The sequence below is a fragment of the Pongo pygmaeus genome, chromosome 11, assembly GCF_028885625.2.
Source record: "Pongo pygmaeus isolate AG05252 chromosome 11, NHGRI_mPonPyg2-v2.0_pri, whole genome shotgun sequence".
In the NCBI taxonomy this organism is placed as follows: Eukaryota; Metazoa; Chordata; class Mammalia; order Primates; family Hominidae; genus Pongo; species Pongo pygmaeus.
Window position 1 is genome coordinate 130,363,034 of NC_072384.2, and position 27,496 is coordinate 130,390,529.

At 38.4% G+C, this 27,496-nt stretch overlaps 1 protein-coding gene across 50 annotated transcripts in view; it reads right to left on the reverse strand.

Moving 5' to 3' along the window:
* Nucleotides 1-8,679: 8,679 nt before the first annotated feature.
* TRIP12 (thyroid hormone receptor interactor 12) overlaps nucleotides 8,680-27,496 on the reverse strand; it is a 156,494-nt gene continuing 137,677 nt past the window's right edge. For all 50 annotated transcript variants that reach the window (XM_063648037.1, XM_063648036.1, XM_063648059.1 and 47 more), the window contains 8 exons: nucleotides 20,582-20,696; nucleotides 20,139-20,293; nucleotides 18,878-19,042; nucleotides 15,627-15,791; nucleotides 13,048-13,161; nucleotides 10,687-10,781; nucleotides 10,073-10,176; nucleotides 8,680-9,217 (listed from right to left, as the gene is read on the reverse strand). In XM_063648037.1, coding sequence (XP_063504107.1) covers nucleotides 9,021-9,217; nucleotides 10,073-10,176; nucleotides 10,687-10,781; nucleotides 13,048-13,161; nucleotides 15,627-15,791; nucleotides 18,878-19,042; nucleotides 20,139-20,293; nucleotides 20,582-20,696 — 1,110 coding nt within the window. In that variant the 3' untranslated portion in view covers nucleotides 8,680-9,020. The remainder of the gene's footprint in view (nucleotides 9,218-10,072; nucleotides 10,177-10,686; nucleotides 10,782-13,047; nucleotides 13,162-15,626; nucleotides 15,792-18,877; nucleotides 19,043-20,138; nucleotides 20,294-20,581; nucleotides 20,697-27,496) is intronic.

Sequence of the window (27,496 nt, forward strand, 5' to 3'; positions counted from 1 at the left end):
TTATTTCCTCAACTAGGTATGAAGGGGTCTGATAAGCAGTACCTTAAGTATCTTTCCAGCATTAGGATTACTTAAGGTTATATATCTCACTCCATTGTTAGCATAACAAATTATGTAATTTTAGGTGAAATACATCAACTGTATTATTTTTTAAAAAGATGGCTGTATTGCCTTTCTAATGTCCTCCCAGCTCCAAGAATCTGCACACCTCTAAGTTTTGGGGTTTAAAGAATCTGACCAATGGCAGTGGTTACTAACATCCCAGTCCTACCCAGTCTCACATCCTAACTTGACAAATGGTCATTGAACAAGTTGGTGGAAACCAAGAAAACCCACTAGTACTTAACATTAAGATGGATTTAAAAGATCAAGAGATAAAACAAAAATAACATTTATATCCTGAGTTGTTTTAATACCTGGTATTAATAGTGACACAAGTGTGCAACTCAATATATATTTCAAAAGAAACCTGCACTTTTATTTTGGCATTAAAACTGTGTAGTTAACAATTATTTTGTTCAACTTGATTAGAATAGGATCTAATGCACACTCTTCAATCGAGTTGATCTGAAAAAGATAATCTAAGAACTGCAATAGAGGTTAGAAACTTAGAATTTTAGAGCCCAAAGGGGACTTAATCAGTCTGCTTCCATAATTTTACAGATAAAAAATACCCAGTGAAAGTTACTTGACTTACCCAAGGTCAAATTCAAATAAAAACCTCAGTTGTCTGAATTCAGAGCCCAGCCATCTTTCTGAAACACAACATAGCAGTAAAATAGAAACCTTCATAGAAAACTTTTTAAGTAGCAGGAAAGGGTTTAGTATTGAAATGTCAGTTTTTACCAATGTGTACAAAATTCAGAATTGAAAAAGCAGTACTACTGAGGTTTTTTTAAAAATCATCATAAAAAACCTAAAAACATAATTTAAATTAGAGCCGGAGTCTGTGAAAGTACTGGCAATGTAAAAAGTTGCTCATCTTTCCTGGGCTGTCTGTTCTAAATGGATTTTGAAAAAAAAAAAAAAAAAAAGTATCACATTCTCTACTCATAATCTTCCAACTGATGGAACATTAGTTTGTTTTTAAAATGGGCTTTTCCTTCTCCTGTAACATTTTTTGTGGTGATAGAAACATTGAGGTCTTTTTAAAATTCATCATTTTTATTACATTTTTAACTTTGACCTGTGCTAATATGCCTACTAACTCCTAGCACATCCTAATTTTGCCATGAATTTGAGTTTACTTCTGGAACAACATCTGATTTCTTTTAGTTTTATCTACATTGTCCAAGTGAACTGTTTACCAAAAACTAAACAGCGCCATGTCAACAGGACATTTTGGCGAAGAACAAAGTGTCACCTATGATTACAGGCCTAGTTTATACTGCTCTTGGTGGTGATGGTGATGTTAGGAGGTAGGTTTTCATACTCAGTGTAATTCTGTTGATTACCCCCAGCTTTCCTCTGGATTTTTCCAAATCCACATAATACTTAACTGTACACATAGTTGTTTCAGTTTCATTTTCCTTTCTACCTGGATTCTAAAGTCCTAAAGTAAAAGAGCACAGATTATGCAAACAACCTGACTGACAAAGAGGAAAGAATGCAACAGTACAGAAATGCTCATTCATTCCTTCAGTGACTATGTGAGTCTATGCCAGGCATTATGCCAGGCACAAGATTTAAGAAAAACAACAACCTGATACCATGGCATCTCCTGCAGATGATAAAATGGGAAGACTGAACACAGTACACTAAAATATTTGTAGTACACTTAGTTGACCATGAGATCCAAACAAAAACCTCCATGTAAAGGGAAAACAATAACTAACAAAAAGCATCTATTTCTCAATTCATACATTTCACGATGAATGTCAAGTCGATCCATGACTAAAGAGATTCCTCATCCCATCTGTCATAGTCTGAATGAGTCCTCCAAAAGTTCATGTGTTGGAAACTTGGTTGCCATTGTGGTGATGTGAAGAGGTGAGGCCTTTTGGAGGTGATTGTGTCATAAGGGCTCCATCCTCATGAATAAATTAATGCCATTACCTTGAGAGTGAGTTAGCTTTTGCGTGTTTGGCCCCTTTTTCCTCTGTCTTGCATGCTTGCTTGCCACGTGATGCCTTCCACCATGGGATGACTTCACCAGATGCCAGCGCCACGCTCCCGGACTTCCCCGCCTCCAGAACTGTGATCCAAATACATCTTTCTTTACAAAATTACCCCGTCTTTGGTATTCTGTCATAATGCCAGAAATTGGACTGAGACACCACTCCTGCCCACTCCCATGGGTGTCAAGTGGGGAGGGAAGATGGTATGTTGGAGAGGAAGACCACAAAACTTGCAGCTTTTTCTTTCTAAACACCAAAACACCATTGAATGCTTTGGGAGGAAATGGGTTTCATATTCTCGCCATCCATCCAGAATGGTATCAGAACAATGGGAGCAAATAAATCTATTACAACACTAAATTGTCCTTGGAGGAAAGAAAACTTACTTTGCCTAGTCTATTAGCCTATAATAATTAAAGACCAACTTTTTTTTATTTAGTTCTAGAAAGTTGAAAAACCTGGCTTGAATACTGAACATTCTCATTAGAACTATTAAGCTTTTCTCAATGAATTTAGTTATTAAGCCTGTTTTTATTGATCACAGGGGCAACTACAATGACATTTTCTGAATTTGAAGTCCTTTTAAAATTAGTTACATTTTAAACAAGCAGTTCCCATTTATGTAGGAGGCTAGAGTGGTAAGACAATGTCCTCCTAATCGAAGGAAGCTGGGGGAGAGGGATGTTGTGTGTGTGAGGAGGAGGGGAGGACAGGATTGTGGCTTTTTCTGACTAAAAATCGTCACTTTTACATTCCTCTTCTTATCCCTCTCTTGTGCCTACTTATAAATTCTGCAAAGGTTTGATTTGTTACTAACTATAATTATTGGCTGAATATAAAATCTAAATGCTTTCCAAAAGCTGCAACACACAATTACTGTTTTCACTCAGTAGATAACACGTTGATATTTGAACTATCTGGGAGTGTTAGGGGGCATTTTGAGTTGTCATAATGACTAAAAGGTGCTATTGACATTTAGAAGCAAAGGGCTTTGCTATATAACCCTCTACCAGGAAGAACTGCATCAACCAAAATGCCTGTGCCTTGTTAAGAAATCCTGGGAGACATTTTAAAGAATCATACAAGATTTTAAGAATATTATCATTAAAACATAAAGCTAGAGATCACTGAACTGGCTTCACAAAAACACAGAAAGTAAGGGCCAGTGGGGTTAGCTTCCCTTAGCTGGGAAGACTGGAGCCGGGACTACATCAGGCCTTCTGACTCTGTCTGGGGCTCTTTCTGCTCCACCAAGTTTATTTTCACAAAGCCCTTTACACAGGTCTGTGTGAGTTATCATGATGCCAGGGACTCTGCCTAGACGCCAAGGGCTGCATGTTCTTTTCTAAGTTTTGGAACACACTTTGGGAATAGGACTGACTGGGGTGAATGAGTTTTAACAAATGTCCAAATTCCATCAAGAAACTGCAAGCTGAGCCCGTTGGGTTTTCTTTACATTACTGTTAACTTTACAGATGATCATTTCAACTAACAGCAGCTGCCCCGTATAACTCTACAATTGCCCACGTTAACATTAACCAGTGTTTAGACCCCTTACAATCTGGACTTGTGCTTTCTGCCCTAATATTCCTTAGTACAATCTTCTTGATAATAAATTGTTAATAGTGTCCCTAATTAACATTTTGATGTATCATAGCCACATAGAAGATACCAAAATCGATTCCTGAAACCTCAATTCCCAATGAGAGTGCAAGAATCCAGCATGTGTGCCTGGGCCTCAAAGCCACAGTGGGACATTTGAGCTGGCTATGGGGCAGTTCTGGGACCTGCTTCCTTGCAATTTCTTGCATAGGAAGGACAGCGTTATTCCAGGCATCAGCACGACCCTTCTTCCTGCCCTTCTCACATAAAGTAAGAGAAGCAGCAACACAGGAGACCAGCTAATCTTTTTTTTTTTTTTTTTGAGACGGAGTCTCGCTGTCGCCCAGGCTGGAGTGCAGTGGCGCGATCTCGGCTCACTGCAGGCTCCGCCCCACGGGGTTCACGCCATTCTCCTGCCTCAGCCTCCCAAGTAGCTGGGACTACAGGCGCCCGCCACCTCGCCCGGCTAATTTTTTGTATTTTTAGTAGAGACGGGGTTTCACCGTGTCAGCAAGGATGGTCTCGATCTCCTGACCTCCTGATCCGCCCGCCTCGGCCTCCCAAAGTGCTGGGATTACAGGCGTGAGCCACCGCGCCCGACCCCAGCTAATCTTGAGATTACTAACCTGGCTCAAAAAAAAGAGGAAGGAATGACACAGGCTTGGGTAAGCATATGAGTTAGAATTGTTCTGCAATGGCTGAATCTCTCCCCTCCCAAAATGCCTCCTGCTTTTGTATGCATTGGCCTCAAGAGTTTGAAGAGACATTGTGCTTTCTACCAGAACAGTGCCCCAACAACTGTCATTAAGATGGAAAACTTCATCCATATGACTATTAACATGCCAACACTAATTCATACAATCACATCAACCAGAAGTGCAATGCTACCCAGCTCCAAACACAGAATTGGTTATCTAGACAACATCAGATTGGTTATAAACTTCCATGCCTGTCTTGTGGTGAGCTTTTATTTAGTAGTGCCTTTCACCTCTGATTTAGAAATTTTACAGACCAAGAGATTTATCAAAGGAAACGTGTGTTTTTCCCTCAGGCAGTTGTATCAAGACAATATATGTGTGCGTGTATATGTGCATATACGTATGTGAGTTATGTAACTGTACACAGACCTTTAAAAATAAAATTAAATTCAGTCATCACTCTTCTAACAAAAATCCATCTTTCACTTTTGTAAATCAATTCTACTTTGCTTTTTCTGTTTCAGTGAAATAGATTGGACATTTGCTAAGGGCAGAAGAGCCAGTCTTGAAAGTCAAGCACGATGACTTCATAGTGTTCCAACCAGTAGGTCCTATTGTCTGTGCACATTTTCAACGCCAATGGCACTATTTTGCCAGCGCATAAGGATACCTTACACAAATGCTCCACCAACAAGCAGGTAGCAGGGCCACCTTTTTAAATGTATTTGTTTTCTACAGCGTTCTCCACTATCTGCCTCCAAAAAAAGCTAAGTTCACTCACTGCATTACTTACCAAAATAGGAAGCTTTCCAAGTCACCCACGCAAGCACATAGCACTTCTTAGAAGAACCCTCTAGTTGTGTATAATTTAATAAAACTGACCATGTAGGATAATGCTGTTTATTAAAAATATAGTCAGGGAGAAGGAAGTCAGTGCATTTATGCAATTTTACATACACATCTGTAGTTTGAGGTTCCATTATTCCAACAGTTCATATAAATCACTGTTTCAGACAAAAGGAAAAAAAATGCTTTACACAGGAGATCAGCAATTGGTTATAGGTTTGGAAATATGAGTCGGCTTGTAGTAAAAATAAAACCACCTCTTCCATTATTAAAGAATGTCTCCTTCATGCAGAACAAGTCTTTAGCGTTAAGAACTTTTCCTTGCATAAGAATTGTTAACTTGAAGTTCTTGGAAAACAGCCAATCCTGTTTTCTATATTTATAAATGCTATTTTGTCTGGATTTTTTTTTGAGGTAACAAAGGAAGCATCTTCAGTGATTTGTCACTAGGTTATCCTTTACCGTGTATGTCAACTACTGCAATGTCCAACCTAAGACTTATACAAAAGCATTTCTCAGAGAATCATAAATACAGAATATGACATTTCCAAACAATGTTCTCATTACAGCAGGGAAAACAAAATGGATCAAAAAACAAAGCCTAAAATAAATGAAGGCTTGATCATTTTACTAGTAGAGAAATGAACAATAGCATCCAGAATCCTCCAAAAAGGATTTGGCATATGAATGCACTTTTATGAAAAACTTCATCACATTTTTTTTTTTTTTGGAATAGACTCCACTCCCATCTCCTGAGCTCACGCTCACAGACAGGAGTCGAGAGTACAGCTGCAGCACCTGCTAAGCCAGAAGGAAGACGGCAAACTTACAACTTACTCGCGACAGTCCTCAGTGTGGAAAATCAAGAGTTTTGGATCTAATTTCTTGGATACTGAAGTTGGTGCTCTGTCCCTTGGCCTTCTGTGGTAGGATGTATAGGATGCCCTAGGGAAGTCACTCCTAACAATAGGGAGTGGTCACATTCATTTGAAGGCACCACTCCTTTCCATGTTATGTACCTAACTCAAACCCAGTAAAGAGGGACTCCAAGCATAATTACTTTCTTTATATCCTGCTAGTGAAAGTTCTGTCACTACAAATGCAGGGAACCAGAGACAAGCATGAGGAGAGAAAAATCTGCGTTTCTTACGATGAGTGGCTGTGTGAAAGGTTTCTGCTGGGTTTGGCTAAGGCATCTAAAACTCCATGTCTGCTCCCAATTAGTCTACCTAGAACTTACAGTTCAGTTTTCTGGGGGGATAGGAAGAGGGGATTACATTTAGCTACCCCTTCCTTCTTGGAATAGTTAAAAATATGTCCTCATTATAAAGCAGATCAAATCAGTAACTGTCTAAATGACAACACAAATTCGGTGTTAGCTATGACTGACATCAGACTGACTCCATCTCAGCAAGAACTAAAGGACAACAAAATCTCAGTTGCTACCCAACTAAGTGTTTAAAGTATACTAAGAAATTAGTGCTTGTTGATAGGATTACCAAGCAAATAAATTTAAGGCATAACTGGAGTAATAGCAAATGAAGTACATACTTTTTCCCTCTGATGCAATAAGGCCTCTGCCAAGAGAGATTACTTTTAAGAGTTTTCCTGCCCCAAATTAACCAAAGGTCCCGTCTACTGAAGGAGGAATAAGCTAAAGGCTGAGGCTTTTAAACAGATAACGACTGACTTTGAAACACTCAAGACTTTAGAGTTTGAGTCAAAATCATCATATATACTTATTAGATGCTGGAATCAATGAGGCCAAATTTGCCAGGGCCGCAACATGGATAAAATGTCAAGTACAGATGAAACACTATTTTGTTTATACATGTCTAAATTTTAACAGAACCCTTTAAAAATCAGGAACAAAATGCTATGTTCACACAAAAATACTTGTGCTTAGTTTGCAGGAAGATATCAGAACAGTTGAAAACAAATTGTTTCAGTCTTTAACTTCACTTGATGAAGCTGCTCAGCAACTGTGCTATCAGCAGTGAAACTGCAGAAACACAATTCCCTTCTTGGATTTCAGGGAAAAGCCATTCACTTGTCAGTCTCTGCAGAGACAGGGAGAGACTTCTCTGCCCCCAACTCCTCTGACAGTTCCCTTCCACTTAATGGGGTCACTGCCCAAGTGAACTCTCAGGAGGGGACATTTCCATATAAGGCCATTTAAGTGTAAATTGACACAGCAATCTATGTCAAACAAGCCACTGAGTTTCTTTTGGGTGGTGGGATAGGGAAAAGGGCTTTTGTGTCAATTAAATAAGACTTACAGAACAGTCAAAGAAAATTGATTTCTCAAAGTTCAATAATAAAAAAAAAACTAGCTCATCTCTTATTTTCAAGGAGATGAATTACGGAAAATTCCTTCAAATTTATGCCACAGGCTTAGTTTTGGACCTTAGGAAGGAATCTCCTCCCATTTTCTCTTCACATTTTAGGTTCTTCAAGTTGCTATTATAAATTGTTTGAATAGCAAAATCAGCCATGACCCGAATCATGGAGATATGTGGATTTCCTTGCATTGAAATACATCTATACAATTGAAAGTTATGCATACAGCACAAAACTATAAACAAAAAGGTGAAGCAAACTTTCTTTATTTTCAGGTAAAAACATTAACCTGATGGATTATTGCAGATTTGAGAAATCAGCACATAAAACGACTGGACAGCATTGCTTACAGGTGCTTTTATCTGCGTCGAGACAAAGGCTGAACTGTTTTGTCCCAAGTCAGCACTGAGAGAAGCGGAAGAGGAGCGTGGAATAAAGAAGACTATGAACAAAAACGTAAAACAACAAAGGGAAAAAGATTTTTTTACTCCAACAGGGAAGGAAAACTGCTTATTTTGTTTAAAAAATTTACATTAATTTAAAATGCTCTGGCCACAGAATAATAAATACTGGCCAGCCCAAGCTGTAGACTTCTTAACCTTCATAAAAGAAACAAATGAGCTTTCCTTGTCTCATTCCAGAGGCCGTTGCTGCTGAACTTGCCATGTAAACAGTCCTTAGTGTGTCACCTGGGAAAAAGCCAGTAATACCCTAAACTATATTAAAACTAAACTATAAGAAAAGTCTACCTAGTTACAAAAGCTGAATTATATTCAATAAATTTCAATCCAATGAATTTTAAATTAGATGTTAACTGGAGAGAACATGGGACAACAGAAGCCCATGGGTAACGAAACTTTGAGAACTGTGAGTTGTATACAAAAAAAAACTGTGAGCTGCACAGATAGTGAATCAGGGAGAGAAAATCAGAGGAAAGTGAAAAGCACATAGAGCTAGTCTACTAAACTATATTTGTCAAATACATGTGAGCTTAAATTTCTGTACTTATGTACAAGAGTTGTCTTTGGAGGAAACAAAACTGCAGACTTAGCTAGATGGATACACACAGCCCAGAATTAAACTGCACAGCGACATTTATTGTTCCAGCCTGGAAAAACATCCCTTTTTTAAATTTCACACAGCAAAGCATGTTAAAAACTTCACTCATCAAATAAATGATAATTTAAACAAGAACTTGCTAAAGAAACCTCATCACAACAACGTTTTAGGGCCTGATCACTTTAAGTCCATGGGGCCATTAATGAATATCAACCAAATGTCTCTTTATAATCTGCAAGCCGTTTTTCCTACAACAAGAAGGCGTAACATGTTTCCTTGACTCAGGTGATACATTAGAAAAGAAATCATGATTTGTTTCTTTTGCTGTAACAGGCAGACACTGCATTTCTTGTTGTGATCAGGAAAGATGGAACGACTGCTGCCCTTCTCTTGCTGCTATCAACAGTTTTTCACGCATTATCTCAATGCTTGAATAGTCCGGCAACTTAAGATAGTTCACACAAGTCATTACAGAGGGCAAGAAGTCATCTGGGTTTTCTGTTGATTCAAACGTCTTTCGGACAATTGTCAAAGGTGGATTCAAACTCCGGAATCCTGATTAAGAGAAAGACAAGGAACTTAAGTTTTTAAAAAACATCAACTATCAGAAAACATTCCACTGCTTTGCCGTACAATATTACACACAAGATATTCTTTCTTGCTTGCCAATTGCACATTCAATATACATTAAGTGCAAGGAACCTGCTTTATTTATCATTTAAAAACTCGCTGTATAACATGGAGGCAACAGTTCTTTACGTCTTCTGATTTTTAAAATGGATACCCACAGTGGTTCACGCCCGTAATCCCAGCACTTTGGGAGGCCGAGGTGAGCCAATCGCTTGAGAGTTTCAGACCAGCCTGGGCAACATGGAGAAACCCTATCTCTACAAAAATACAAAAATTAGCCAGACACGGTGCTGTGTTGTGCCTGTAGTCCCGGCTACACAGGAGGCTGAAGCAGGAGGATCTCGCTTGAGCCCGGGAGGCAGAGGTTGCAGTGAGCCAAGATCACGCCACTGCACTTCAGCCTGGGCGACAAGAGTGAGATCCTGTCTCAAAAAACAAAACAAAAACAACAGAATACCAATTTAACTTATATTAGGATTCAATCTGAAAAACCAGATTTTAGAATGCATTCTCATCTAAGTCAACTAAGAGTTTAGAATGTACAAATGGCCTGGAATTTTATCTAACCAGCATTACATGTGCATTAGTAATCCTACTACAATATGTAAGACAATCCCCATGGATTTCCCTGCTAGTGGTCTCAATGTACTATAATGATACTGGAATAACTAAGAGGCACTGCAGGTGAGATAAAGAATCTCCTGCTGATGGTACTGAAGTTTCACACTCACAAACCCACCCATAGGTAGAATAAATGCTAAACATCAACATTGTACCCACCTCCAACAGGCAATCTTGGGCTACCAGTCACAAACTGGAGAAATAACCTCTGCTGCTCATTATCAAAACTACTGAGAATCTCAAACAAAAACTTCACAGCCCGACTATAACAGAAATAAATATACCAAAATTATTTCATCAGGTTAAAATAGAGTTTTAATCACACTGCATCACATCACATGACGTAAAAATTAGATTAGCACTTTTAAATTACACATATATCTCCATTACAATATACTTAAATCAAATTTGTTTCTGTTATGACTAGAATTCAAATGGAATGATTACAGTTGTAGTAAGTAAGACTTGATCTGGTACTGTACAGATATTTCTGCTTTACTATATGTAATAATGGGGAACAAGATTAAATCTGTCTTCCCCAACCCCTAGTATTTTCACAGAAATACTTGAGAAAGAAACCCTTGGGTCTTAATTTCCCATCTTGAGAGAAATAAGGCCAAAACAGAAGTAAGCATCCATTAACAGGTAGACACATTTTAAAATGAACCACTCCAACTTTTGTTGTTTACACATGTGCGCATGTGTGCATACACACACACCCCTCTCCACATTCTTCAGAATCAACAGAAAAACTGGCAGACCCCAGTACTTACCTGTCATGAGTATAACCGTGATCAGGCCTACAGCATTCCATCAGTGTCTTTGCATCCCAAGTGTCTGCTTTACTGCCACAAAGGAGCTGATCCAGCTGTGAGTTTAAATAAGGGTAAAAAGAATTACTAAAGAAACATTTGCTTACCTGAGTGAAAATAAAGGTCTACGTGTACCATACAAGAGTATCAGTCTCAGTACTAAAACCTTCTGCTTGGGACCTCTTTCCAAAAAAAAAAAAAAAAATTTAGAGATTACATCTCCTTTTTAGCTATACACTATTAAGTACCCTGCCCATCTGTAGGGACTTGGTTCCTGAGAAACCCTTCCTCTCAAACCAAAAACACCTGATGACCCTTGATTTCAGTTTTCCTTTCTTCTCATTACTTTAGGTGCCTTAAATGGATAATCTGCTTCTAATCAGGGAGATTTTATAAATCCTGGCTTTCAGAAACACGAAGGTATACAGTAACAGATGCCAAGGGAGAGAACATTGAGCTGGAGAAAGAAGTGGGAGAAGCAAGCTGAACTAGGACACAGTAAATGGGTAGGTCTTTACACTTTGTAGAGAGGCATGTCTACGCTACATGGTTGGTTGTATGGGGACCAACCTAGATATTATAGAATGAATACTAGAAAGCAATAAATGCTTTCATGTCCTTAGAAAATCTATCATCAGTTTCAAATTAAAACCATGCCTTTCTCTGGTTAACTGCTGATTTGTAGAAGACTGCATACTTTGAGAAAATCCAATTTGAGGCCAGTGAAATTTAATATCTATTATATAATGCTCACTGTCTGGTCCTATATATTTAAAGACAAAGCTTTGCTCTGTTGCCCAGGCTGGAGTGTAGTGGCCTAATCACAGCTCACTACCGTCATGATCTCCTGGGCTCAAGTGATCCTCCAACCTCAGCCTTCCAAGTAGCTGAGACTACAGGTGCATACCACCACGCCCAGCTAATTATTTTTTTTTTAATTATTTTAGACAAGGTCTCACTATGTTGCCCAGCCTAATCTCAAATTTCTGAGCTCAAGTGATCTTCCCACCTCCATCTCCCAAAGTGCTGGGATTATAGGATAAGTCACTGTGCCCAGCCTATTTAATTTCCATTACTCTGTGATAGGGGTTATTCCAATTTTACAGATGAAACAGTCCTATCAGATACAGTAACTTGGATAAGGTTATACAGCAAGTGGTGAGGACCATGATTCTATTCCAGGTGACAAGCAGTGCCTACAAGTATCAGGCACACTACATGCTTTAAAAAAGTAGTAAATCGAAGTAGACACAAACATAACTGAGATTAAGATGTTAAGATAATCAAAAATTTACAGATTCAGTCAGTAGTGAACATACACTCTAAAACTAGTATTCAAACAATAAATAAAAAGGTTTCAAAACTGAGGGAAAATGGGCACATTCTAGAGGCTTTCTGTATCTCACTACCAGTGAGTAGTTCTTTTGAGATTTGGCACTTGAAATAAAGATGGTAATAGGGTTTGGCTGTGCCTCTACGCCAAATCTCATCTTGAACTGTAACTCCCACAATTCCCACCTGCTGTGGGAATGACCTGGTGGGAGGTAACTGAATCATGGGGGCAGGTCTTTCCCAGGCTATTCTCCTAATAGTGAATATGTCTCATGAGATCTGATGGTTTTAAAAGGGGAGTTCCCCCGCACAAGCTCTCGTCTTGTCTGCTGCCATGTGAGATGTGCCTTTCACCTTCCACCATGATTGTGAGGCCTCCCCAGCCATGTGGAACTCTAATAAACCTCTTTCTTTTGTAAATTGCCCAATCTCAGGTATGTCTTTATCAGCAGCATGAAAACAGACTAATACAGGTAGCTAAAGAAAACCAAGCACATAAATCCATTTCTTCCATTCTCAGAAGTATTCTCTGCATTTGGCAATTAGATAATTTATAATACTTTCTTAAAACTTCAAGGACTAACTTTGATTGTGAAACAATGTCTCATCGAAATGAAGTTTAGTTAGGGAATAAAGTCAAGCCCCCTCCATGTCTCTCCTTTGCTTCCACAGCAGTACAGAAACATGCAGAACATGCCACACACAGCACAAATCCCCATTCTCCACTGAATGGCATCGAGGGTCTCAGCTGACAAAGATGCTATGCTTACTGTCACGCGTGGAACCCGCTCCCCCAATCTAAGAGGGGACACATATTTAACATTCTTCCTTGCTCAGGAAATTTCCTTGTCTTTCCCAAACATCCATTCCCTGCTATCTAACACCCATTTTTTTGTTTTTGTGCAACAATACGGTCTTTGACTAGGCAGCACAGAAACACTCCATTAAAATTACAGGTATGACCATTTCTTTTAGACATAAGCTACTCACTTCCTCCGGGTAGAAGTACTGAAGATGACTGAGTGGGAAGACTGATTCAAATCCATCTCTGAACGAATCAAACTGCCTAGAAACGCCTTCATTTAGTGCCCAGAATATAACCAGCTGCAAAAAGAAAGTTTTCAAAAAACTGTGACAAGATTTCAAATCTCTTTACTATGTAAGATGTGGCAAAGTACAGTGAAACACCCTTCTGGATCACTTTATAAAGAACAAACAAGGTATTAAGTCTTTAAAATAATCTGCTAGAAAACTACATGAGTAAAACGTCAGGTCGACATCTTATGTGGGGCCCCTACCAATAACAAAATGTAAAAAAAAAATGCCATGTGCATTTATATGTAGTGTTAAAAATCTATTCATGTAGAACCCATGGCATACAGTTTTATTACCTCACTAGATGGGAATCAAATGAGAATTTCCCAAGAGGATAAAATGTTATTGAGAATTAAAGGTAATGTTTGAAGAATCACAATTAGCCACTATTAAGGGTTTTTAATTTTTAATGTAAAATGTTTAGTTCTAAATCCTGTGAAGTTCTTAGAACCCAACCTGTCTGCAGTGTGTGCTTCCTATTAAAAGTAGGCAAAGCCTGGAAATGAAGTCACATGCAATTGAACGGTAAGAAAAAGAAACTCTTATTGGTCCAACATTATCTAGTCATCACTGACTTTGGGCAGCCCAATGGGTAGAGAAACAACATTTTCAGATAAAAATGAAAACATTAGGATTTTGTTGATAGAAAATTATAAGCATTAGTATAAATTATTTTGAGATGACCTTAATCTAAATGTTAACTCATTATTTGCTAGTAAGATGGAAGAATAGCTTTCACAAAGTCAGCAGAAGAAACAGGACGAGAAGACAGTCCTACTGAATATTAAAAGGAATTACTTATGAATCACAGAACTGTTAAGTAACAGGGGATTTTGGTTATTATTATTATTTTTGAGGCAGAGTCTCGCTCTTTCGCCTAGGCTGGAGTGCAGTGGCATGATCCTGACTCACTGCAACCTCCGCCTCCCGGGTTCAAGCTATTCTCCTGCCTCAGCCTCCTGAGTAGCTGGGATTACAGGCATGCGCTACCACGCCTGGCTAATTTTTGTATTTTTAGTAGAGACGGGGTTTCACGATGTTTGTCAGGCTGGTCTTGAACTCCTGACCTCATGATCCGCCCGCCTTGGCCTCCCAAAGTGTTGGGATTACAAGCGTGAGCCACCATGCCTGGCCAGTTATTATTTAACCTATATTCTCTCTCTCTCTCTCTCTCTTTTAAAGCTGATGAAGAAACTGGTGATGAAGTTTTTCAGAGGCTCCATCTAAAGTCACACAGCAAGTTAGTGGAAAGGTCAGTTCAAGGGGTAGATGGCCATTCTGACCTAAATCCAATGCCCTTTCCACCCAATGTCAGGAATAAACCAAAACAAATTTTTCAAACATTGGTAATAAGGATCTACATAGTAGTAATTTAAAATACAATTTGTGTTCAATATAAAATTACTTTTCCTGAATTTAGCAAATATAGTCAAGCATCACAAATTAATACATATATGCTTTTTTTTTTGAAACGAAGTCTCACTCTGTTGCCCAAGCTGGAGTGCAGTAGCACGATATCGGCTCACTGGAACCTCCACCTCCCTGGTTCAAGCGGTTCTCCTGCCTCAGCCTCCTCAGTAACTGGGACTACAGGTGTGTGCCACCACATCTGGCTAATTTTTGTATTTTTAGTAGAGATGGGGTTTCACTATGTTGGCCAGGCTGGTCTTGAACTCCTGACCTTGTGATCTGCCCACCACGGCCGCCCAAAGTGCTGGGATTACGGGAATGAGCCACTGCGTCCAGCCTAATATATATATATGTATGTATTTTTAAGAGAAAGGATCTTACTCTGTCGCCTAGGATGGAGTGCAGTGGTGCAACCTTGACTCACCGTAACTTTGAACTCCAGGGCTCAAGCGCCCTCCCACCCCAGTCTTCCAAGTGGCTGGGACTACAGGCTCATGACACCACACCCAGCTAATTTTTGCATTTTTTTGTAGAGACGAGGCCCCTACTTTGTTGTCCAGGCTGGTCTTGAACTCCTGGCCTCAAGTAATCCTCCTGTCTCTGCCTCGCAAAGTGCTGGGAGGATTACAGGCGTGAGCCACTGCACCTCGCCCGTAAGTTAGTTAATTTGAAAGGTGTCACCAAACATAAAAGTGTGCACTGCACGGTGCCTGAAGTAAATTCTGTCAAGCTAGCTGCCTTGATGGAAATGCAAAAATGCAATTTAGTGAGAACACAAATAATGTCTCTTTTCACTTTTTTTTTTTAAACTAAGAAAATGTGGTGTGATTAGATAGCATTCAAGCCTGAGGAGAAATAATTCAAGGTTATATAAGACAGGAAATATCTGATATGTGCACTCAAGAGCAAAGAGAAGCTAGCGCCTTGTAAAGCAGCCTTCATGCAGTGGTCCTGGGGATGTGGAAGGTCTCAAGCCATAGCGTGCGCAGCCAGAAGCAACATACAATCAGGCAAAGTCCTCCGTCTTCACAACTGGCCTACCCCCCAAAGACACAGTTACATACTCTTAGATACTCCTCTAAATTGTGGATAGTGACTGGTATATCCTTCCCTCCTTTCTTCAGTTCGATATTGGGAAACCCTGGCAGAGTGAAATCCAGTCCTAGATCTTCAACTGAGCAGCCATTCATAGTCAAGGTTTCTAACGCATACTGTAGACTCTCTTTGGTCTAAAAAACACAAATGGGGGAGAAATGGTGTCAAGCAAAATTAACTCATGGTTTTTTGTTTAAAAAAAATAAAAGATATCCTAATAAAATAAAAGATATCCTAATAAAGCTGATGGGTTCCTTTAACTCTTAGCTTTATTTTTTTCCTGGTCATAATCTACATATGAAAGAGTCACTGAGATCACAAAGGAAGTAAGTATAAGAAAAGAGAGCTGAAGTGCTTCTTCATTATGAGATGCTGCTGCTCAATTTAAGCACACGCAAATCAAATTTCACAGTAAGTGCATAATAGGTTGCATATTAGTTCATTTTAAGAATGTGGACCCTAGAACTAGACAAACTTTTCATAAATTCTAGGCTAATCTTGAATCCAATACTGTATAAGTATACAGCGAATACTGATAATACAGTTCGGAAATCGTAAATATAAAAAACGTACTATCTAGTGATAGTGATTAACTTTCTACCCCTGCAAAGCTCAAGTCTACAGAATGAAGCCTGGAGAGGCTTCACTCAACTACTTCAGGTCTCTGATGCATAAGAAGTTTGTATCTATGCAGCAACACTGTGATTAAAAAAAAAAAAAAAGTTCCAAGAAATCCCTAAGAAAAGGCAAGCAATACTTTATAAGACAAACGTTAAAAAGTCTTTATTACTCACATTTTTAAAAATGTCTAAGATTATGAAAGGCCTATGTAAATTTTTTTAAACTTAAGGATCAAAAACCAACATACAAAAATGCAAATTCCATCTAAAAATGAAGACATCAAGTTAGAAGAAAGAAGACAAATGGCTTTCCAAACTGGAAATGCCTCCATGTACGAAATTCCTACATGTACGAAATTCCATGTACGAAACGTAAATTCCATGTACGAAATGCCTCCATGTACAGAAAATTAGTCATTTAAACTAGAAATAGTTAGAACATTCTGATTAATTAATTAGTCATTTTTTAAAGAGCAAACTAAATGCTGTTTAGGATTCTAAATAATTCAGAATATCAAGGAGGTGGCAGATTATTGAAAGTAAATGGTCACAGAATTATGTCCATTTTTACTTCTCTGCAAAAACCCACTTTTAAGCCTTTCTCCATTTTAGGTGTCATTTGAAGACCTCCAAAGGGAGGCATTTTATTTTACATTTGAAGTACTCTTCAGCAGAAAGATTTAAAAAAAAAAAAAAAGAAAAAGAAAGTTCTCCGTTTTCATGTTCCCCCCACTGGTAAGCTCTCAAAACTATCCTCATACTCCCTTTCACAGATCAAGGTGATTACTATTACACTATTGGAAAGTCTTCTCTCATAGCTACCAAGGAAATATCTTATTTCTAAAGATGTGCATTACAAAGTGTTGTTATTAGATAGGAATCTAGAATTTACAATGTCCTAGAGATGTTTAAAAGGAATTTACATTAGTTTCTCTAGATTTTACATATTAAGTCGAGAAACTAATGTAAATTCCCTTTAAACATCTCTAGGACATTGTAAATTCTAGCACATTTTCCATATTTCTTTAGAGAATTTAAGCTACCAAGTAGAATCTGAGCCAGGACAACTTGCCCCATCTGTATATATACTTTATTAAAGAAACAGGATGTGGTTTTTCAGAATGTCACCATTTCTCATGTTCTTGTTCACAGTTGGTTATTATAATAAGTCAATTTCTGGAGTGTGGATTCTGTGCCATTCATTTTATATTTTTAAACTGACAGCATCAGGAATAATAAAGGATAGAACAAATCTCAAAAAAAACAAACAAAAAAACTACTGACAAGAGAACTGTGGCGGCATACTGTATTTGAGACAAGCATATATGATAGAGCTTGCATGGTGTGGAAGCATGCAGACAGCCTGGGTTTGAGTTCCTACTCTGTGTTCTCTAGGTGTGTGACTTTAGGCAGGTTGCTCAATCTGTCTGCCCTGGTTTGCTCACCAGTAAAATAGAGATAACAACAATACCCCAATCTCACATGGTAGTTGTTGGGATTAAATAAATTAACATATATATGGTATCTAAAACAGAGCCTCCTGTTTTACTTGCTTTTTTGTTCCTCCTTTTTTGTTTTGCCATTATTTACCTAAGAGATAATCCTAAACAACACTGTAATAGTTTAAAACTTACCAAGTTGTGAAGGGAAAATCAAAATGGTTCTAAAAATTCTAAAATGACAAATTCTATACAGAAAAGGTGGACCTAGCCTCTCTGAATACCAATTTCTCTTAATAGACTTACTTTTTCAAACAGCACCAAATAATTACAAATTAATATGGGAGATAAAGTGAATCTCCTTACAAATCTTCTAATAAAAAGACACTCTAAAATCCTATCCCTCTACCGTAAGATCCTCTCCAACTCATCAGGAGAGGTGACACTCTCCCTCACTACGGAATCTTAACTTGCTATTCTTACTTAATTTATAAAATGAGAGTTGATTTAATATTGGTCCATGTTACCAGCCCAAACAAGCTTTTTGGCTCTGTGCCACAAAAAAATAGAATCTTGTTTTCTTCTAATACCAGATACAGAACCATTATTAATCTCAGACTGAGTTAATTTATCTATTGTTAATTATACACATTAAAATTATACAGTAATGACATGAAGTTCAAGGTTATCTATAGATGTCACAGAGAAACCTCAAAATTATTACCAAGGAATAGCTGGTGGCACTCACAGTGACCTTTAAAAAAATATCTTCCTGAGATCTCTAGAAACAAGACTGTTCCTAAATTAAGCTACGTTTCTTGAAAATAAATCTGTTCTGAGAATAGTTTTACTGATTCAAATGCTAAAAGATGATATAATATCTGCCTAGATACATAACACTTCCATCTAAAATTTAATTGAAAGGAGTCCTTATTTATGGTTTGATTTAGAATTGTATTTGCTAATCAAGATGTTTATAGCCTGCTGTGAGTATAGGTCATGTGACCCACTGTGAAATCATGTTTTAGTATAATAAAAGAATTAAAATCTTCTAAAATAAAACATTAATATAAAAACTGAGTCAAATACAAACCATTTAACAAAAGCCTCATTTTTCTAAAATAAAGACTTGATCTACTCGACTGTTTCTTCTAAGCCTACCTGGGATTTATCTTGTTCAAGTCTCTTCTTCTGTCTGACAATGTCTTCTAGGTGATAAACTGATCTGGCTACAACTGGGTCGATGTCAAACAAATCGTGTGATGTCAGTGAAGTTTCTTGCCGTAGCATCCACTTATAAAACGGTAAGCCAAGGGGAAGGTCCACCTGAAACGGAATATGCATAATATTTTCACTGTCACACTGAGCTTCCAGCATTACCTCCATCTAAGGCACTTCAGGAGATCATTTAAATATTAATAGGTCAAGTAATCCCCGAGAAAGAGAATTCTGTAGTTAGGAACTATTTCTCCCACTACACAAAATTGATTCTCTTGATTTGGGGCTCTAAATGCAATTCCACTGTAGTCTGTATTATTGAATATCCCAAAGCAAAAAATGTTAAGGGAAAAAACTTACTATATTTAAAATAGAAAACTAAATGGAACTTCTAAAATAACTGATAAACTGCCCACTCTTCAGTTAAAGTGAAATTGTAAACTTGTCAATCTGGCCACAGGTGAAAATGTCTTAAACATACTGATAAAGTGCCTAAAACTTACTATATTTAAAATAGAAAACTAAATGGAACTTCTAAAATAACTGATAAACTGCCCACTCTTCAGTTAAAGTGAAACTGTAAACTTGTCAATCTGGCCACAGGTGAAAATGTCTTAAACATACTGATAAAGTGCCTCCGAAAACGTGAGAAGAGCACGGTGGCTCATGCCTGTAATTCCAGTGCTGTGGGAGGCCAATGTGAGAGGACTGCTTGAGGCGATAAGTTCAACAGAAAAAGAAATGAAGAAATGTCCAGAAACATTCCAACCTCTATGAATACTGATCACTTGGGTTATTTTCACAACAGCACTCTAATGTAAATTTAATGAAGTTTAGTTACATGCAGAAACTTTCCCACTGAATTAAAAAGGTAACGTCAGACTTTAAAAAATAAATAATTAATACCACCTTAACTTGCCTGATTATCTGAACCCTTGCTATCCAAGGAGGGGTCCACGACCTGGCAATTGGGCACGCCCTGGGAGCTGACAGGAAAATTTAGGATCTTGGACAGTAGGACAGTCTTACCCCTGCCCTACTGAATCAGAACTGGCATTTTTAACAAAATCCCCAAGTAATTCGTATGTGTATTAAAGTTTGAGAAGCACTGCTCTAAACTATAGCAGTAAACTACAGGGGACTGAGGTACTTGCACAGAACATTCTACACCAAAACTTCAAAAAGCAAACCATCCTAAACTTACCAATCTGAAATCCATGATAGCCTTGGCCATTAATTTTCCTAAGAAGCGAAACTTCATCTTAACCTTTGCGATATGAGCTGGCTTTGCTGTCCTACCAAAGGGAAGCGCAAACAGGCCCTGGAGGTTTTGAATATACTTGGTCCCTTCTTGGCTCCCTGAAAAACAAGCAATTCACCAAACTTTAGATGATGTTTCCAAAAACAAAACAAAACCTGGTAACTAAGAACATTTAAGAAATTAAGTATTCTCAAAATTGGAGCGCAGATCACTGAATGAAGTCCTCTAGAACTGAACAGGCCTTCCCTATTTGATAAATGAGAAAACAGAGGCTAAAAGAAAGCAAGCACAGCTGTCCATTAGAAATTAAGTATGTTTAATAAACTGTCAGAGTCCATTACCTGATCTGAGTAACACAAACCAACTAACTTACAGATAGGCATTACCTTTTGGATTGCTAAGAGTTACTTCTTCACCTCTCCAAAGACCCAAGTCAGCTCTCTGTAGTTCCTGAGATACAAGCGCATAAAACTCCAGTGTAGGCCCAAGACCTGTACCAACCTACAGAAGAACACAAGTAGAACGATTTCAAATTTTAGGAACTGTGCTTGTTTACTGCCAACCTCTTGGAAACGTGGACACTAACAGCAACTGTTTACCAGGATGCATTAGAGATTATTTTTCAAAATGTCCTGACTGGATTTATTCTTTCAGTCCTGGTCACCTGGAACAAAAACTAGCAACTCTTTATTATTTCCTACCCGCTAAGGCCCCAACATGTCAGTTGAACAATTTCAGGTTGTACTCACAGAAGTGCCACTGTGGCTACATATCTTCCCTTCAGGAACAATATGGCATTGTCTGCATATGGATGTCTTTCCCCTTTTTCTCTTTAGTGAACTGTTACCCCAAACCAGCTCAAATGTCACCCTCTCAAAGGGAAGGCTCCCCCTAACATCTGCTCCCAACAGTTGGTGTGTTCCTTTTTTCTTGGGGCTTATTTTTCAGCTACTTAAATACTTACTACATTACTTTACCACAATTTCAGTATATGCTTGCATATTTCACAGGATGATAACTGTTTTGGTCACCCTGTATCTCTGATAGTACCTGACACACAGTAGCCATTTAATAGAGTTACGTCGAATAAAATACAAATAATGGAAGGTCTGATTCCACACCAGCACAGAAAGGACTAACGGCCTCATACAAGACACCAGTGCTCAACTCCCAGGGTGCACTGGAATCCCCAGAGCTTTATCAACATGCACATACAGGGGTGCCACATCCTGAAGATTCTGATCTGGCAGGTACAGCTTAGAGTCTGGGCACTGGTTATTATTAAACAAGCTCTGAAGGCAACTGTGCAGCCTAAAGTGAAACTCCTCCTCCATGAGACACCTGATGTGGACATGCCTGAAGCAGTGTTCACAGCTTGCTCATTCCTTCATGTTCTGTCAAGGTCCCTCCAGATCAGACCATAAACAAAGATATGCAGGTGTGACAAGTTCATATCATAGGTTATATGCTAAATCTAACTGTAACCCTGTCAAGAAGGCAACATTTATAGATTACTTGTAAACAAAGGGTACTATTTTAGCATTATTACAGTTACTCTTAAAAATTACCCACACTAGCTTAAAAGTTTAGAGGTAGTCCACTAAACGTTTAACTCCTTCAAAACAGAGATCTGCTTGGGCCTAGTGGTGCTTTCCTGATTAACCCCTAATCCTATTAGAATTCCACACCAGTAAATGGTATCACCATTAAACCCAAAATGAATAATCCAACCAAATCCTTAGAGCCGTCCTTGGCCATTCTCTAAACCCGCACAATCCAATCCATCAGTAAATACAATAAGCGCTGCCTTCAAAATGCATTCTAAACTAATTACTGACTTTACCCAGCTGCCATTCTCTGTCATCTGGTCTACTGCTAAAGCCTCCTAGATGGTCTCTGCACTAGCATTCCCGACATCTTATATCCCATTCTCATAGGAGCAAGCATAATCCTTACAAAACACAAGTTCGCGGCATTCCTTTGCTACTTTCCAAAGGTTTTCCATCTCATTCCAAGCACAGCTCCAGTTCTTACCACAGCCCACATGACCCCTCTGCCCACCCTGCTCAGTCTCTTTGACTCCTACTACTCTGCCCTTGTTCTCTATGCTCGAGCCACACTCATCCTCCAACAGGCTAGGAACACTGCTTCTCTGTTCTTGTGCTAGAGATACTCTTCCCCCAGACCGCAATGACTTGCCTCCACTCAAATGTCCTCAGACCACCCTACACGTCCCCATAATGCTTCATCCTCTTATTTTTACTTTTCTTCCACATGGCCTAACACATATGTGTACATGAATGTGTGTGTATGTATTGGCCTCCCCAAACTAAAAGATAAGCTCCATCGTGGTGGTGGGAGTACTTTGTATATTCTGTTCTGCACTGAATCCCAGGCACTGAAGGACTGAGGAACAAGAGAAGCAAAGAAAAACCTGCAGTAACACATGGGATCCACTAGATGGTGCTAGTTAATTCTCCTTTTGGCATAACATTATCCCAGGTTCAACAGAAGTCACAGATCAAATTAGTCTATTTCCTTCATCCAATGCTGTTGTTTCTAAAAGGATTCTTAAAATGTTAAATCACTAAAAGCAATTCCTCTGTGAGCCTCTGCAGAAGGTGGAAGGCCCAGGTCATGTTTGCTTTGCTGATACAACCTGGGGGTGGCCAGCATCCCCACAGAGTAACCTGATCTCTTCAGGGATTATCATTCTACCCAACTACACCACTAAAACGTAGGTACTTGGTTGAGCTTCATTTTTCTTTTTAAAGGAAAGGAAAGCATAAAACCCTAGAAACAGAAAAACAAAGTTTGACAACTTGACTTAAAATGGAATCTTTTTCTCTCAAAACTAACACATACTGGCACTTATTATGTGACAACGTTCTGAGTGCTTCACACATTTCACCTCATTTTATCATTCTAACAACATGAGGAGACAGGTGCACTAATTATGTAAAGGGCTGAGAGGACACTGATGAGTTCATGTTAACTTGCCCAAAATCACACAGCCAGTAAGTGGGCAGGCCAGGCTCCACATTCCCTGCTCCTGATCTTTCACCTTCCCAAAAGGATACTGGGTCACTGGGTCATTTGTAACCCCAATCCTGGGGGTTTGGGTGGCTTGTGAGCCCAAAGACTGGTATAATCCTTCCCTGGCTTACCAATCATCCCAATTCAAATAGGAGCCCACACTGTGACCTGACATTTTCATTGGGATTCTTCTAGAGCTAGTCAGAAATTCTTCCTAAAGGCCGCTAGCTGACATGTACAGCTGAATCTGAATCATAACCTGAAGCCCTATGCATCTCACAAAGCCAGTGCTTGGGAGGTAGGGGTGGAGGTACTTCCCCCTTCCCCAGTGAAGCAGCTCCTGGAATCTTTTCCGAGATCAACAGGTAAGACCCACGAAGGAAGGGCATAAAATCTTGACCTCACATTAGCAATCCAATCCTGCTCCTTAGAACAATCTGTGTGAAGCCATTTTGAGCTTGTTTAGGTTTCATGCAAGATGAAATTTTAACAGAACCATGAGGGATGAGAGAGGAAAAGATATTTCCTGGCAAGAGAAAAATATGCTGAAGAAAGTAGAATGTACGTTTAAAGAGAATAAAAACATACCAAATGGTTAGAGCAAAAGTCCTGCAGTCTTACGAGTAACACATTTGGATGCAACAACATATAAGAATCATGTCCTCTGAGCAACAGCCATGATCAAGCTAGATTCAAAAAATCCGTATCTCTTATGCCAGCAGTCCAGGGCCTCCACTCCATCTGGCCTCCTCCTTTCTATCCCCCTTCTCCCAACACTTCTACAGCGGTACTAACTTCTGCCACTCACCACCAAGCCTGACCCTTTGCTCAGGCCCCATCTCCTACTAGAAAATGGTCTCTCAATCTTCCTGTTCTCTTTCACTAACGTCTAACTCAAGACATCTTGAGGACAGCACTCCTTGTCTGAATGCGTCATTCAGTTGGTACCTGTACCACTACCTTGCCACACTCTTTGGCACCTTTGTCCTGTGTCTCCCTAACTACCCTGTAATCTTTTGAGTGCAGAGACTCTGCCATAACCTGGAACCCTAGCATGCAGTATACTTTCCAGTACACAACAACTTACAATTTTACCTTTGGTGACTGAATACTCTTAGCTTTTTAAAAGTCATCAAGAAGGAGAAAATGCTTAATAAAATGAATGAAAAATCAAAGTCATGATTAAAATTACTTAAATAGGCACAGTTAGTATCACACACTAAACTGCTAAATCTATGATACTTACCATGAGCCAGTTCATGTACCTGAACTCAGTCACAACTTTGAGGTTAAACTATTATTACCTACATTTTACAGATAAGAAAGCTGAGGGGCAGAACCTCCATAAGAGGTTCAGGGAAGCCCCAAAACTCTAAGTTTTGTCTTAAAACAAAAAAAATTAGGTGAAAGAAGAGGGGGGAAGTATCCCAAGAGACTTAAATATACATAAAATACACAGAAAATCATTACTTGAATCTTTTGGTATATGGGCTTGTTTAAAAGTAACTGAAAAGAAAGAAAAGACAAAGACTAGAAGAGAAGTTTTATTTTATTCACAGATGATATAAATGTCTATGACACAAGGCAGCAAGCTATACAACTGGCAGGCCAAACTACAGCTCCAGCCCCAGGGTCTGTTTTTGTACTTTCTGCAAGCTAGGAATAACTTGTATTAATTTTAAGCGATTAAAAATAATTTGAATAGTATTTCACAACATGTGAAAATCACATGAACTTTACATTTCTGTGACTATAAAGGTTCACTGGAACACAGCCATGCTCATTCAGTGTCTATTGCCACTTTCACACTACAAAGGTAGAAGTGAGTAGTTGTGATGGAGACCATGTGACCCACAAAACCTGAAATATTTACTATCTGGTCCTTCACAGAAAGTTTTCCCAAGCCATGGGTCTACAATAATCCTAAGTGATTTATTAAAAAGTTTTAAGTTTATGAAGGTCACAGAAAAGGTTATGATACAAAAATGAACTGTATTTCTAGAAACCAACAAACAACTGAAAATGAAAGAACAGTATCATTTTCAGCTTCATCAAAAAACCACAAAATATTTGGAGGGAAACAAAATATGTGCAAGAAAGACCTCTAGATGTAAATAATGAAAAATTAAAGATTCAGATAAGTGGACACCACGTTCATGGATCAGAAGACACAATGCTGTAAACATGTCAATTCTTTCCAAACTGATCTAAATTGAAAGAAATCCGAATCAAAATCCTGTCAAACTTTTTGTAGACACTGGCAGGCTGATTCTAAAATTCACATGAAATAAAAGTTGAAAATAACCAAACCATCTTTAAAACAACAACAAAAAAACAACAACAACAAAAAAAGAAGGCCAGGCATGGTGGCTCATGCTTGTAATCCCAGCACTTTGGGGAGGCCAAGGTGGGTGGATCACCTGAGGTCGGGAGTTCGAGACCAGCCTGACCAACATGCAGAAACTCTGTCTCTACTAAAAATACAAAATTAGCTGGGCGTGGTGGCACATGCCTGTAATCCCAGCTACTCGGGAGGCTGAGGCAGGAGAATCACTTGAACCCAGGAGGCACAGGTTGCGGTGAGCCGAGATCGTGCCATTGCACTCCAGCCTGGGCAACAAGAGCAAAACTCCGTCTCAAAAAAAAAGAGAGAGAGAAAAGAAAAAAAAAGGAGGACTTATACTACCTGATTATGACTTACTATAAAGCTATGGTGATCAACACAGTATAGAATAATAAAAACAGAACAGAGAATCTAGAAAGAGATCCAGACATCACAATCAACCGGTTTCCCACAAAGGGGTCAAGGTAATTAAACAGGAAAAAGAATGGTCTTTTCAGCAAATAGTGCAAAAAAAATCTGAATAGCTTATGTCTTAAAGAACTTCAAAATGTAATTAATATATATATATATATAAATTAACTTAAAATGAATCACAGATGAAAAGCCAAAACTATAAAAATTCTAGAAAAAAACATATAAGAAAAATCTGAGACCATGGTTTAGAGAAAGATTTCTTAGGATGCAAAAAGCACAAACAAGAAAAAAAAAAAAGATAAACTGGATTTCATCAAAACTGAAAATTTCTGCTCTTCCAAAGACATTTTATAAATAAATGAAAAGATAAGCCACAAACTGTAAGAAAATAACGGCCAAAATTCTTGAATACTTCTCCAAAGAAAATACATGAATGACCAATAAGCAATGAAAAGGTCACATTATCAATCATGAGGGAAATAAAAATTAAAACCACCATAATATGCCACTATACATCCACTAGAATAACTAAAACAGTACCAAGTGTTGTGAGTATGAGAAGCAATTGGAACTCGCATATATACATTACTGGTAGGAATGTAAAATGTGACAGACACTTTGGAAAAGTTTTGTATCTCTTATAAAATAAAAACATATCTCTATCTTACCAAATGACTTAGCAATTTAGTTCTGAGGCATTTACCCAAGAGAAGTAAAAACATGTGTCTCCACAAGGAAATGAATACAAATGTTCATAGCAATGTTACTCAAAATAGTCAAAAACTGGAAACAACCCAAATGTGAATCAACTGGTGATTGTTGAACATATTTTGGTGCACCCATATAATGGAATACTCAATATATAGTTCATATAATGGAACTACTCCATAATAGGAAACAAATTGACACATGCAACATGGATGAATCTCAAAAGCATTATGCTAAGTGAAAGAAGAATGACAAATGGCTACATACTGCATGATTCCATTTATGATATTGTAAAAAAGACAAAATTACAGGGACAGAAAACACATCAATGGTTATCAAGGGCTGAGGATGCGGCAGGGGATAGAATGACTGATTCTGCAAAGTGAAATGGGGGCACTTTTTGTGGTGATCGGAGTATTCTTTATCTTGACGTGAAAGTGGTAACAAACTGCATCTGTCAACCCTTAAAACTACATTTTTGAAGTATGCAGTTATTATTTATATCTCAGTAAACCTGATTGTTTTAGAAAGGCAATTCAAACATTTTGAAAGTTATCAGCTGTTTAAAATATCCTTTCAATTTATCAACTTAAAGACTAACAACACAAATGTGTTCTTACGCCAGGGAAAAAACTGCCTTTTATTTAGTTGCACCTTTGAAAAATGGAGAACTTAGAACAAATCATTCAAGAGAAAAGAGAGCAAAGTCTCCCAACTGTCTTTCAGAATATCATAGTACCAAGAAACTCAAATAACATTTAATCAAGAGCACAAGTCAAGCTAAATAACCATCACCGGA